This window comes from Elephas maximus, chromosome 10 (genome assembly GCF_024166365.1).
Source record: "Elephas maximus indicus isolate mEleMax1 chromosome 10, mEleMax1 primary haplotype, whole genome shotgun sequence".
Taxonomy (NCBI): Eukaryota; Metazoa; Chordata; class Mammalia; order Proboscidea; family Elephantidae; genus Elephas; species Elephas maximus.
Genome location: NC_064828.1, coordinates 117,109,690 through 117,122,611, shown reverse-complemented (window position 1 = coordinate 117,122,611; position 12,922 = coordinate 117,109,690). Strand labels below are relative to the sequence as shown.

Sequence of the window (12,922 nt, the reverse complement as noted above, 5' to 3'; positions counted from 1 at the left end):
GTACCAGCAGGATCACCCCTGGTGGACAGATTGCAGTGGAGTTTCCAGATTAAGGCAGACTAGGAATAAGGGCCTGGCAATCTACTTCTGAAAGTTAGCCAATGAAAACCCTGCTGGGACACAACGGAACATTGCCTCACTTGCTTTGGACACGCCATCAGGAGGGATTAATTGCTGAAGGAGGATGTCATGTGAAGCAGAGGGCCAGTGAAGGCCTGTGAGACCCTTAGCGAGTAGCTGCACTGATGGGCTTTATACGTCACGCTAGCAATCGTGAGGACGATGCAGGACCAGCAACACTGTGTTCAGTTGTACGTCAGGCCACCATGCATGGGAGTCAGCTGATGGTAGCTGTCGACACATCTATCGTCTGTCTACCCACCTACGGAGCTACCTACCTCTGTCTATCTGTCTGTCTGTCTGTCCATCCATCCATCTACTTATCTATCCACCTACCTACCTCTGTCTATCTGTCTGTCTGTCTATCTGTCCATCCATCCATCTACTTATCTATCCACCTACCTACCTCTGTCTATCTGTCTGTCTGTCTGTCCATCCATCCATCTACTTATCTATCCACCTACCTACCTCTGTCTATCTGTCTGTCTGTCCATCCATCCATCTACTTATCTATCCACCTACCTACCTCTGTCTATCTGTCTGTCTGTCTATCTGTCCATCCATCCATCTACTTATCTTATCCACCTACCTACCTACCTCTGTCTATCTGTCTGTCTGTCTGTCTATCTGTCCATCCATCCATCTACTTATCTATCCACCTACCTACCTCTGTCTATCTGTCTGTCTGTCTGTCCATCCATCCATCTACTTATCTATCCACCTACCTACCTACCTGTCTATCTGTCTGTCTGTCTGTCTGTCTGTCTGTCCATCCATCCATCTACTTATCTATCCACCTACCTACCTACCTGTCTATCTGTCTGTCTGTCTGTCCATCCATCCATCTACTTATCTATCCACCTACCTACCTACCTGTCTTTCTGTCTGTCTGTCCATCCACCCATCTACTTATCTATCCACCTACCTACCTACCTGTCTATTCAAGAACAGGTGGGTTTTCTTTTTCACTGAATTCTTAACTGGAAAACAGTACATTCACTTCTAACAAGGGAACCAGCAACGTCTGCACAGCCTTCGGCTTCACCATCTTCCTCGGCAGACTCACACTTTCATTCAAGTTTGCCAGGAGGTTCAGGTGCATGGACTTAGACCCATGAAGACCTTCTTGCATTTTGTTTTTTGCTTGGGTTGAGACTGGAAGTGATGTTTACGTGTAGCTTTCATTCCTCTGAGGATAACGTTGCGCTAATAATAACTGTAAAAAGCAAGGGAGCTCTGCATTCTAGGTTTACCCCCTACCCCCACCATGCTTCAAGTGAGGAGTGCAAGAATCATGAATAATAAATATGGAGATAAGAGAATGAAACTGGGAAATCAATTCACTGCAAAATATTTGCATACTTTATTAAAAGACACTGCGTATGAGCCCCGTAGCAGGGCGGGGTGATTTATATTTTGATTTGATTTGTATACATTACGCCCCTGGGAGACGTGACGAAACATAGCACGGTGCAGGACTTTTCTTTTCCCGTCAGTGTAAAAACTCACGGAGCGCTAGGCTCATAGGGGCTTAGATGCTTGATGAGAAGACCCTTGTTTTTCAGATAAGGAAACTTACAAGGAGAAATCATGGCGGTTGGTGGCGGAACCAAGATTCACCTGGAGAAAACAGTCCATTGTCCTCAAAACGGAAGGAACATGAAAAAGGCAAAGTTAAGTCATGCAAGTGTGCACACCACAGTTTTTTCCATCTTTGCTCAAAATGAGAAAGACAAGAGTCCTTGCCTCCAAAGATGTGCACATCTGGATATAATTGACATCTATCTTGACAGAGACAAGAGAGAGGAAATTTTTTACCAATATATAAAAGATACCCCCCTTGTCCCCAATCCCACTCCAAGACCAAGTTTCTAAATGCTTCTTTTTACAGCGAACAGATTCTTCAGTGCAGTGGTAGGACATTCGTGGGCTTTCCCCTCCCCCCTCTATTCTAAACCCGCTCTGGTGATAAAAAAAGTTTTAAAAGTTATGTCCCTGATGGCTTCTGCTGATTGTCGAGCAACAGCTGAAGGTTGGGAATTGCTACCCACTTTAGAACCAGAAGGCTTGCAATGATCAGCGTCTTCCCTTTGGTTTTGTCTGCAGTTCATGTCATCCCCGAGACCGTGGTGCGGTTTGGTGGCTTCCAGCTCAGGAATCCATTCCTCCGTTTCAGCTGCTGCCCTATGGACTCACGGTCTCCCACTGTTAATGGGTCCTGCATGCTTCCCAGAACCCCCCCAGGTTCCTCAGTCAGTACCTTCTTCCGCTGCCCACAGAGGCTCTCCCAAGTTCTCTCCCCATCCTCACACCTCCTTCCCTGACAGCCCCTCTCAGTATCCCCAAACCTCCTCCTTGCAGGGTAAATGAGCTGTCTGGGTGCACTTGCAGGCGTGGCTAGCAGACTGCCTGCTTGTGGCCAGTGCCGGGCACAGAGCAGTTGCTCAGTAAATACTTGCTGAGTGACTGAAGTAATGAAGCAACAGCCCTAGGAGGCACAGGTTCAGTGGAGCAGGAACAGTCACAATAAACAAAGGCAGTATCACGGGATCTATGGATTGAGGAGAAAATGAGAGAATTCCTTTGAGAATGATTTTTTCTGGACCTAAAGCTAGGTCTATAGTCTACTATCCATATGAGTTTTTGAAAAATTTCCAGCAAAACATTTATCCACCCACCCACTTATCCATCACATCCATCTACCCATCCATACATCCGTCCGTCTGTCCGTCCATCCGTCCATCCATCCACCCATCCATCCATTCCTCCATCACATCCAGCCACCTATCCATCACATTAATCCATCCCCCCCACCCACCCATTTATCCATCATATCTATCTATCCATTTGTCCATCTGTCCATCCATCCAACCAACCAACCATCCATCCATTAATCACATCCATCCATCCGTCCGTCCGTCCATCCATCCATCCTCCATTCATTCATTAATCACATCCATCCATTCATCTATCCATCCTTCCATCCATCTATTCACTCAATCATTCCCTCATTTTCCAATAAGCCATAATTTGGCACCTGTCTCAACCTGGGCATCTTGCTGGGCACTGAGATTCAAAGTAAGATCCCTGCCCCTGAAGGCTCACAGTCTGATATGTTGTTGTTGTTGTTAGGTGCTGTCAAGCTGGTTCCAACTCATAGCGACCATATGCACAACAGAACAAAACACTGCCTGGTCCTGTGCCATCCTTACAATCGCTGTTATGCTTGAGCTCATTGTTGCAGCCACTGTGTCAATCCACCTTGTTGAGGGTCTTCCTCTTTTCCACTGACCCTGTACTTTGCCAAGTGTGATGTCCTTCTCCAGGGACTGATCCCTCCTGACAACATGTCCAAAGTATGTAAGACACAGTCTTGGCATCCTTGCTTCTAAGAAGCATTCTGGTTGTACTTCTTCTAAGACAGATTTGTTCGTTCTTTTGGCAGTCCATGGTATATTCAATATTCTTTGCCAACACCACAATTCAAAGGTGTCAATTCTTCTTTGGTCTTCCTTATTCATTGTCCAGCTTTCATATGCATATGATGCAATTGAAAATACCATGGCTTGGGTCAGGTGCACCTTAGTCTTCAGGGTGACATCTTTGCTCTTCAACACTTTGAAGAGATCCTTTGCAGCAGATTTGCCCAATTCAGTGCATCTTTTGATTTCTTGACTGCTGCTTCCATGGCTGTTCATTGTGGATCCAAGTGAAATGAAATCCTTGACAACTTCAATGTTTTCTCTGTTTATCATGATGTTGCTCATTGGTCCAGTTGTGAGGATTTTTATTCTCTTCATGTTGAGGTGTAATCCATACTGAAGGCTGTGGTCTTTGATCTTCATTAGTAAGTGCTTCAAGTCCTCTTCACTTTCAGCAAGTAAGGTCGTGTCATCTGCATAACGCAGGTTGTTAATGAGTCTTCCTCCAATCCTGATGCCCTGTTTTTGTCATATAGCCCAGCTTCTCGTATTATTTGCCCAGCATACAGATTTAATAGGTATGGTGAAAGAACACAACCTTGACGCACACCTTTCCTAACTTTAAACCAATCAGTATTCCCTTGTTCTGTCCGAACAACTGCTTCTTGATCTATGTAAAGATTCTTCACAAGTGCAATTAAGTGTCCTGGAATTCCCATTCTTTGCAATGTTATCCATAATTTGTTATGATCCACATAGTTGAATGCCTTTGCATAGTCAATAAAACACAGGTAAACATCCTTCTGGTATTCTCTGCTTTCAGCCAGGATCTATCTGACATCAGTAGTGATATCCCTGGTTCCACTTCCTCTTCTGAAACCAGCCTGAATTTCTGGCAGTTCCCTGTTGATATACTGCTGTAGCTGTTTTTGAATGATCTTCAGCAAAATTTTGCTTGCGTGTGATATTAATGATATTGTTCTATAATTTCCATATTCGGTTGGATCATCTTTCTTGGGGATAGGCATAAATATGGATCTCTTCCAGTCAGTTGGTCTGATAAATAGGAGTACTTAATCCAACATGGCTATTATAGATTGAGTTATGTCCCTCCAAAGTATGTATTGGAATACTAACTTCTATACCTGTGGATATAATCCCGTTTGGGAACTGAGTTTTCTTCTTTTATCAGTGTAGGGTGTGTCTTAAACCCAATCGCTTTGAAATATAAGAAGAGCAGATTAGGTACAGAAGCAAGCAATCCCAGATGGGGGAAGCTAGACTCCATGTTACAGGAAAGTTGCCAAGGAACCGAGGAACAGAAGCTGAAGAGAGACAAGGACATTCCCTTAGAGTGGACGGAGAGAGAGAGCCTTTCCCTAAAACTGGGGCCTTGAGTTTGGACTTTTAGCCTCCTAAACTGTGAGAGAATAAATCTGTTTGTTAAAGCCACTCCTTGTGGCATTTCTGTTACAGCAGCACTAGATGACTAAGACACTGGTAGGAACAACAATGGAGGCACCGGTCAGAGGAGCCCAGAGGACGGAGATTCTATTCCAGCTAGGGCAGGTGGTCAGAGCAGGGGGTACATCGGAGCAGGAGCTGGCAGGTGAGGAGGGATGTGCCCAGTCGAGAAAGAAGGGAAGCGCAGAGGGCTTGTACAGGGCGGCGGGGAGCTGGGTGGGCACCAAACTGTAGATGAGCCCGGAGGACTAGAAGCCTTTGTAATTCCATCTATGGTAGGAAAGCAGGTGGGAAAAGATCCTTTAGCCCGGCCGGCCAGTTTCTGTCATGCCACTGGGGAATCAGCCCTGGCCTCATTGTCATTAAAGGTGGAAACAATGGTTGGTGTGAGGGCATCACCCAGATTCCCCACGTCAACTTGCTATTAGCCTTCTGAACATGGCTCCAGCATTGGGTCTCCAGAACTCCCAGGCTTCCCTGAACTTGCAGACATGGCCTCGGCCTCCTGGTACAGACGAGGAAACAGGGTCGCAGAGAAGTGCAGGGACTGGCCCCAAGTCACACACAGCTGTGAGCAGCCAAAATCTTAGGTGGCATTACTCACGGAGGCACTCAGAGATGAACTGAAAATAGTGCTGGAAAGACGGTGGAATCAAAGGAAAAGGGAACATGGAAACCATCCATTAGAAACCTGATTCACACACAGCTTTTAAAGAAAGAATGCAGTGAATATTTGTGCTTCCTTTGCTTCCTGGGTCGATTCCTCCTTCTTTGACTAATGCGCTCCGGCTGCCCTCTGGGGCGAAACTTCCCCTTTGAATACATTCTCAGAGAAGCTGTCAGTCAAAGGGCCCTTCACCCCCCAGCCGAGAACGGGCATGTGACCAATCAGATTCTCTCCTGAGATTCTTGAGCGGAGACCAGGAAGTGTAAAAGGCTGGTGCTGGCTCACCTGAGCGGTGGTTTCTTGAGAGACATTTGGTGAGTACTTGCTGCCCACATTCCAGAGCCTCCTGGTTCTGACCCTGTCGAGTCCAGCCCAGCTCTCCGTTCATTCCTGTGAGCACCCCTGTGACCTTTTAATGAATTCCCTTGAGCTGAACCACAACCGCAGTTACTGTTAGTGCTTTTTTTTTTACTACATGCACCCCAAGCCCCACACAGATGCAGGAACCCCACTGTGTAAAAGGAGCCGTAAATAATTGTTCAGTGTCCAGGGTGCCTGTTGACTGACATCATTTAAGCAATCCTCATTTCTTTACAGGCAGTGAAAGATGTTACAGAGATGTCCAGGCAACTTGAAAAAAGTGTTGATTTCAGAACAAGCAGACTCATCCGAGTCCCATCTCTGCTCTTTATTAACTGGGTGGCCTTGAGTTGGCTGATCTGTCTCTCTGAGCTTCAGTTTCCTCATTTGTAGAATGGGATCATAGTCACCTCATAGTGCTGCTGTGATGATACAGCGAGTCAGCAGGTGGGTGTGTTCTGCAAACTGTAGAGTGCTCTCGGCGTGTAGGAATCTGTGACTATTGTGATTACCGTAAACGGACAGGCAGTGGTCAGTGAGACGTGTGGCCTGTGGCGTGAGTGTGTTTCAAAGGGCCCTTGTGAGAGAAAAATGTGCTTTCTATCAACGACTGCCTTTAAAACATACTGGGGAAGGAGCCCAGGAGAATTGTACCTGCTGAATCTGGAGTTTTGCATGCTGTTCATTAAAAAGAATTTCTAAAAATAGGCTCAGGTCAGAGCAGGTGTCCCTGACAGGAACATTTCTCAGAGCTTGACCCAAATCCCCGTGACTGAATTCCCCAGCAGCCCGGCTGCCTGGGGGACAGGTCAGATCCCCTCAGCCTCCTAGCCATTTTCTCTCTGAGGAGAAGTCCAGAGCCCTTTCCCTGCATGCTTAGGTGTGAAGTCCCACCTGGAACCAGAACCTTCTAAAGGACTGGAGCCTGCGGGGCCTCCAGGAGCCGGTCCATCCCTGCTTTAAAAACAGCCCCCTTCTTAGATAGCAGCTGAGTGGCAGGGCAGTTCTGATGGCCTCACCTGGGCTCTGATAGGCTCACCTGGGCTCTGATGGGCTCACTTGTGTTCTGATGGGCTCACCTGGGTTCTGATGGTCTCACCTGGGCTCTGATGGGCTCTGACGGGCTCACCTGGGCTCTGACAGGCTCACCTGGGCTCCGACGGGCTCACCTGTGTTCTGACGGGCTCACCTAGGATTTGACGGGCTCACCTAAGCTTTGACAGGCTCATCTAGGCTCTGACAGGCTCACTTGGGCTTCTGAAGCTCATCCCTCTGGTTCAGGCTGCTTTCCTAACTTCAGACCTGTGTGGTGGCTGTTTGCTAAGCATTTTTCTGGAAGATTAATAAACTCACCTGTCCAGGCTAAGCTCATTCTGCACCACCTCCAGTCCCAAACTTACTAGGCCTTCTGCTGCCCACTGCCTTCACCCACCCAGGACCCCAAGCCTGGCACTGGGAGTCCTGCTGACATGAATACCCTAAGCATCTCTCAACTCTGCCCACACCTGCTTAGCTTCCCTTCTGGAAGCTCTGAATGATAAAAGGCTTTTTTTTTTTTTTCTTTTGAAGGGGAGTGGAGGGAAAAGAAATATCAAATGGAGAGAGGGCTCTAAAATTCCTCCAAAACAGTTCCCTAAAGATCCCTCCCATTTCACAGAGGGAGAAACTGAGCTTCTGAAAAGACGTGGGACTGGGGTTACTGGCCCATTTGTGCCTTTGTGAGAATTAAGAAAGTGTGTGTCTTTCTCTGGGCTGGCACAGCCCTGTTCCAGGGTGCATGGCTTGGCAAGCAAAGCTCAGAGTGAGTTTCAACCCTTACTCACCGTCTTCTTCAGTGAACAGCGTGCATAACCGTATGTGGCACGCTTGAAAGTGACTTGAAACCCCACAGCCAGGAGGCTGAGATGGGTGCCTGGCGCTTCTAATGGTTCCAGGGTTATTTCCAGTGCTCTCCTTGAGCTTAGAGGTCCTCCCCTCCCAAGTTCAACAGCATTCCAATGCAATGACAATGTGCTGGCATCTCAGGCCCTCATTAGTGGATCAGCGTTTGGGGTTAAAAGTGAGAGGGTGCATCCAGCCCAGAGCCGTGGCTATCTGGTGTCGATTTCCTGCGCAGCACATAGGAGCCTTGGATCAAATGCTCTTCTTGACTTTGACCAATGCCAGCATCACCTCGTGACAAAAGAGGAGGCGTCTCCTCCTGGCCCAGAAGCCATTCGATGACCCAGAAAGGCTGCGGCATGCAGGCTGTGTGCTGTGGTTGACACTGGCTAAAATCAGGCGGGATGGAGCTGTCCCCACACAGACACAGAGGGGCCAGGCATTCTCTGTGACGCCTGCTGGTTTTGCTGGGAGCACAGGCAGCTCTCCAGGACACCTGGCCCACCTTTGCAGAGGAGTCCCACTTCAGCCTCAATGTGTGCGGGAGAAGGCGGGCTGTGTGTCTGGCGAATATTTGTAAATCAAGCTTTATTTTAAAAGCACCGGAAGGGTGGGCTCGGTAAAGCAGAGGACCAGCAGCTTTTCCCTGTGGTCCCTGCGAGGCTCCGGGCTGGAAGCTGCTGCACATCTCACCTAGTCCTCACGACACTGTGGGAGGATATTACTATCCCGTCCCACACATGACAAAGCCAAAGTGCAGAGATCCGAGGTCCCAGAGCTGGCAAGTGGCGGACGTCTGCCCTGCTCCCCAGCTGCTGGCTCTCCCATTTCACTACTGACTTTCTTACACTTGCCAACACAATTTGTAGGGGCTTTTGGGTGGCACAAAAGGTTGATGGTTCAGACTCACCCAGAGGCACCTCAGAAGGAAGGCCTGGTGACCTGATTCTGAAAGGTCACAACCTTGAAAACCCAATGGGGCAGTTCCACTCTGCACGCGAGGTCACCATGAGTTGGAACCAACTCGCCAGCAACCACCACCACCAACATGATTTATAAGTGGTGGCTTGCATTTATTCAGGAGGCCCCGGGTGGTACAAATGGTGAATGCTTTTGGCTGCTAACCCTGAGGTTGGAGGTTCAAGTCTACCCAGATGCTCCTCAGAAGAAAGACCTGGCAATCTACTTCTGAAAAACCAGACTTGAAAACCCTATGGAGCACAGTTCTCCTCTGACACACATGGGGTCATTCATTCGTTCATCTATGGCAAAAGTTCTTGCAGAATAAATGATTGTATTAGACAGTTTTACTCTGAAAGTGTCTAATTTGTGTGGGGCATTTTATGTACATTACCTCACACAGTGGGGTCCTGGTGATGCAGTGGTTAACAGCTTGGCTGCTAACCAAAAGGTCAGCAGTTCAAATCCACCAAGTGCTCCTTGGAAACCCTATGGGGCAGTTCTACTCTGTCCTATAGCATCGTTATGAGTTGGAATTGACTCGATGGCACCTAACAACAACAACAATCTCTTAGAATTATCCCAACGACCCCAAGAAACAGCATTGCCAACCTCACACCCATTCTACCGATGGGTAAACCAAGGCTCAGAGAAGGTGTGGGGAGAGCAGAGCCCACCAACCCCCACCCCACCTGGCTGATGGCAGCCAGAAGACAGGTCCTGGTTCTGATGTAGTGTCTAATTCACTGTGACTTTGGGCAAGTGACTCCATCTCTGAGCTTCTGTTTCCTCAAGTAAAGGATGGGGGTAATAACACCTTCTCAGCTAACTTTACAGGAAAAACAACTTTATGGCAATAACAAAGAGGAAAAAATCAGGTAAGGCTCTTTGATGATATACAAATGTAAGGCATTCCCAGTTGACCCTAGGAGCCCTGGTGGCACAGTGGTTAAAGAGCTCAGCAGCTAATCAAAAAGGTCAGCAGTTCGAATCCCCCAGCCGCTCCTTGGAAACTCTATGGATCAGTTGATCCTAGCGCTGGGAAGTCCTAGCAGGCCGGAGTAGCTGAGCTCTGCAGTATCTTGCTGCCTTGGTTATCTAGTGCTGCTTTCACAAGTGGGCGGTTTTACGAATGTTTATTCTCTCACAGTTTAGGAGGCTAGAAGTCTGAATTCAGGGTGCTGGCTCTAGGGGAAGGATTTCTCTCTCTGTCTGCTCTGGGGGAAGGTCCTTCCTTGTCTCTTTTCAGCTTCTGTTTCTCAGTTCTCTGGTGATCTTCATGTGGTGTGGCATCTGTCTTCCTCCATCTCGGCTCTGCTTGCTGCTTGCTTAATCGGCTCTTTTATATCTCAAAAAAGATTGATTTAAGATACACCCTACACTAATACTGATTCATTAACACAACAAAGAAAACCCTATTCCCAAATGGGGCTATAACCACAGATACAGTAGGATTTACAACACATATTTTTTGGGGACACAATTCAATCCATAACACCTGCAAAAACAAAACAAAAAACCTTGTCTATAAGCTTGGAGGCCCGAGGGCGCTCTCAAAATAGTCCAGTTAAAATGGACAGAGGAAGCCCACTTCCACACTTCCACCAGGGTTATTTCCCCAACTTAATGTCTTTAACTTCTTTAAGCTCTAATGACCTGGAGGTATCCTGATTAGCTCTCAGAAATGAAAGATTTGAAAATGCACCGAAAGCTAACCGTGAGTTCTATAAGGTGGTAGAGTCACGTCATTTGATTCATTGTCTCTGTTTTCTAATTTTTTTGGTACTGTGGAAATGATTCATAATGAAAAGAATCAAGCTACTAAAAAAAGTGTGGTTCTTTCTGATTATACCACCACCACCACCAATACCGCCTCCACCGTCACCACCACCACCAATACCGCCTCCACTGTCACCACCACCACCAATACCGCCTCCACCATCACCACCACCACCAATACCGCCTCCACCGTCATCACTGCCACCACCACCAATACCACCTCCACCGTCATCACCACCACCACCAATACTGCCTCCACCGTCATCACTGCCACCACCACCAATACCGCCTCCACCGTCATCACCGCCACCACCAATACCGCCTCCACCGTCACCACCACCACCAATACCGCCTCTACCGTCATCACTGCCACCACCACCAATACCACCTCCACCGTCATCACTGCCACCACCACCAATACCGCCTCCACCATCATCACTGCCACCACCACCAATACCACCTCCACCGTCATCACTGCCACCACCACCAATACCGCCTCCACCGTCATCACCGCCACCACCAATACCGCCTCCACCACCACCACCACCACCAATACTGCCTCCACCATCACCACCACCACAACCACCAATACCGCCTCCACCATCATCACCACCGCCACCAATACCGCCTCCATCATCACCACCACCACCACTACCACCTCCACCATCATCACCGCCAACACCAATACTGCCTCCACCATCACCACCACCACAACCACCAATACCGCCTCCACCATCATCACCACCACCACCAATACCACCTCCACCACCACCACCACCACCAATACCGCCTCCACCATCACCACCACCACCACCACCAATACCGCCTCCACCATCACCACCACCACCACCAATACCGCCTCCACCGTCATCACCACCACCACCACTACCGCCTCCACCGTCATCACTGCCACCACCACCAATACCACCTCCACCGTCATCACCGCCACCACCAATACCGCCTCCACCACCACCACCACCACCAATACTTCCTCCACCATCACCACCACCACAACCACCAATACCGCCTCCACCATCATCACCACCGCCACCAATACCGCCTCCATCATCACCACCACCACCACTACCACCTCCACCATCATCACCGCCACCACCAATACTGCCTCCACCATCACCACCACCACAACCACCAATACCGCCTCCACCACCACCACCACCACCAATACCGCCTCCACCATCACCACCACCACCACCAATACCGCCTCCACCATCACCACCACCACCACCAATACCGCCTCCACCACCACCACCACCAATACCGCCTCCACCATCACCACCACCACCACCACCAATACCGCCTCCACCACCACCACCACCACCAATACCGCCTCCACCATCACCACCACCACCACCACCAATACCGCCTCCACCATCACCACCACCACCACCACCAATACCGCCTCCACCATCACCACCGCCACCACCAATACCGCCTCCACCGTCATCACCACCACCACCAATACCGCCTCCACCGTCATCACTGCCACCACCACCAATACCGCCTCCACCGTCATCACCGCCACCACCAATACCGCCTCCACCGTCATCACCACCACCACCAATACCGCCTCCACCGTCATCACTGCCACCACCACCAATACCGCCTCCACCGTCATCACTGCCACCACCACCAATACCGCCTCCACCGTCATCACTGCCACCACCACCAATACCGCCTCCACCGTCACCACCACCACCACCAATACCGCCTCCACCGTCACCACCACCACCAATACTGCCTCCACCGTCATCACTGCCACCACCACCAATACCGCCTCCACCATCATCACTGCCACCACCACCAATACCACCTCCACCGTCATCACCGCCACCACCAATACCGCCTCCACCATCATCACCGCCACCACCAATACCACCTCCACCGTCATCACTGCCACCACCACCAATACCGCCTCCACCGTCATCACCGCCACCACCAATACCGCCTCCACCACCACCACCACCACCAATACTGCCTCCACCATCACCACCACCACAACCACCAATACCGCCTCCACCATCATCACCACCACCACCAATACCGCCTCCACCATCACCACCACCACCAGCAATACCGCCTCCATCATCACCACCACCACCACTACCACCTCCACCATCATCACCGCCACCACCAATACCGCCTCCATTGTCATCACTGCCACCACCACCACCACCACCACTACCGCCTCCACCATCATCACCACCACCACCAATACCGCCTCCACCATCATCACCACCACCACCACCAA

General features: G+C 49.5%; 1 protein-coding gene across 1 annotated transcript; it reads left to right on the top strand.

The window, feature by feature from the left end:
- Positions 1-11,079: 11,079 nt before the first annotated feature.
- Positions 11,080-12,774, top strand: LOC126083724 (basic proline-rich protein-like; the record flags this gene model as incomplete). The annotated part of the gene is made up of 1 exon (XM_049897552.1): positions 11,080-12,774. A coding segment is annotated over one exon (1,695 nt), but the record flags the coding sequence as incomplete, so codon positions are not given.
- Positions 12,775-12,922: the final 148 nt, after the last annotated feature.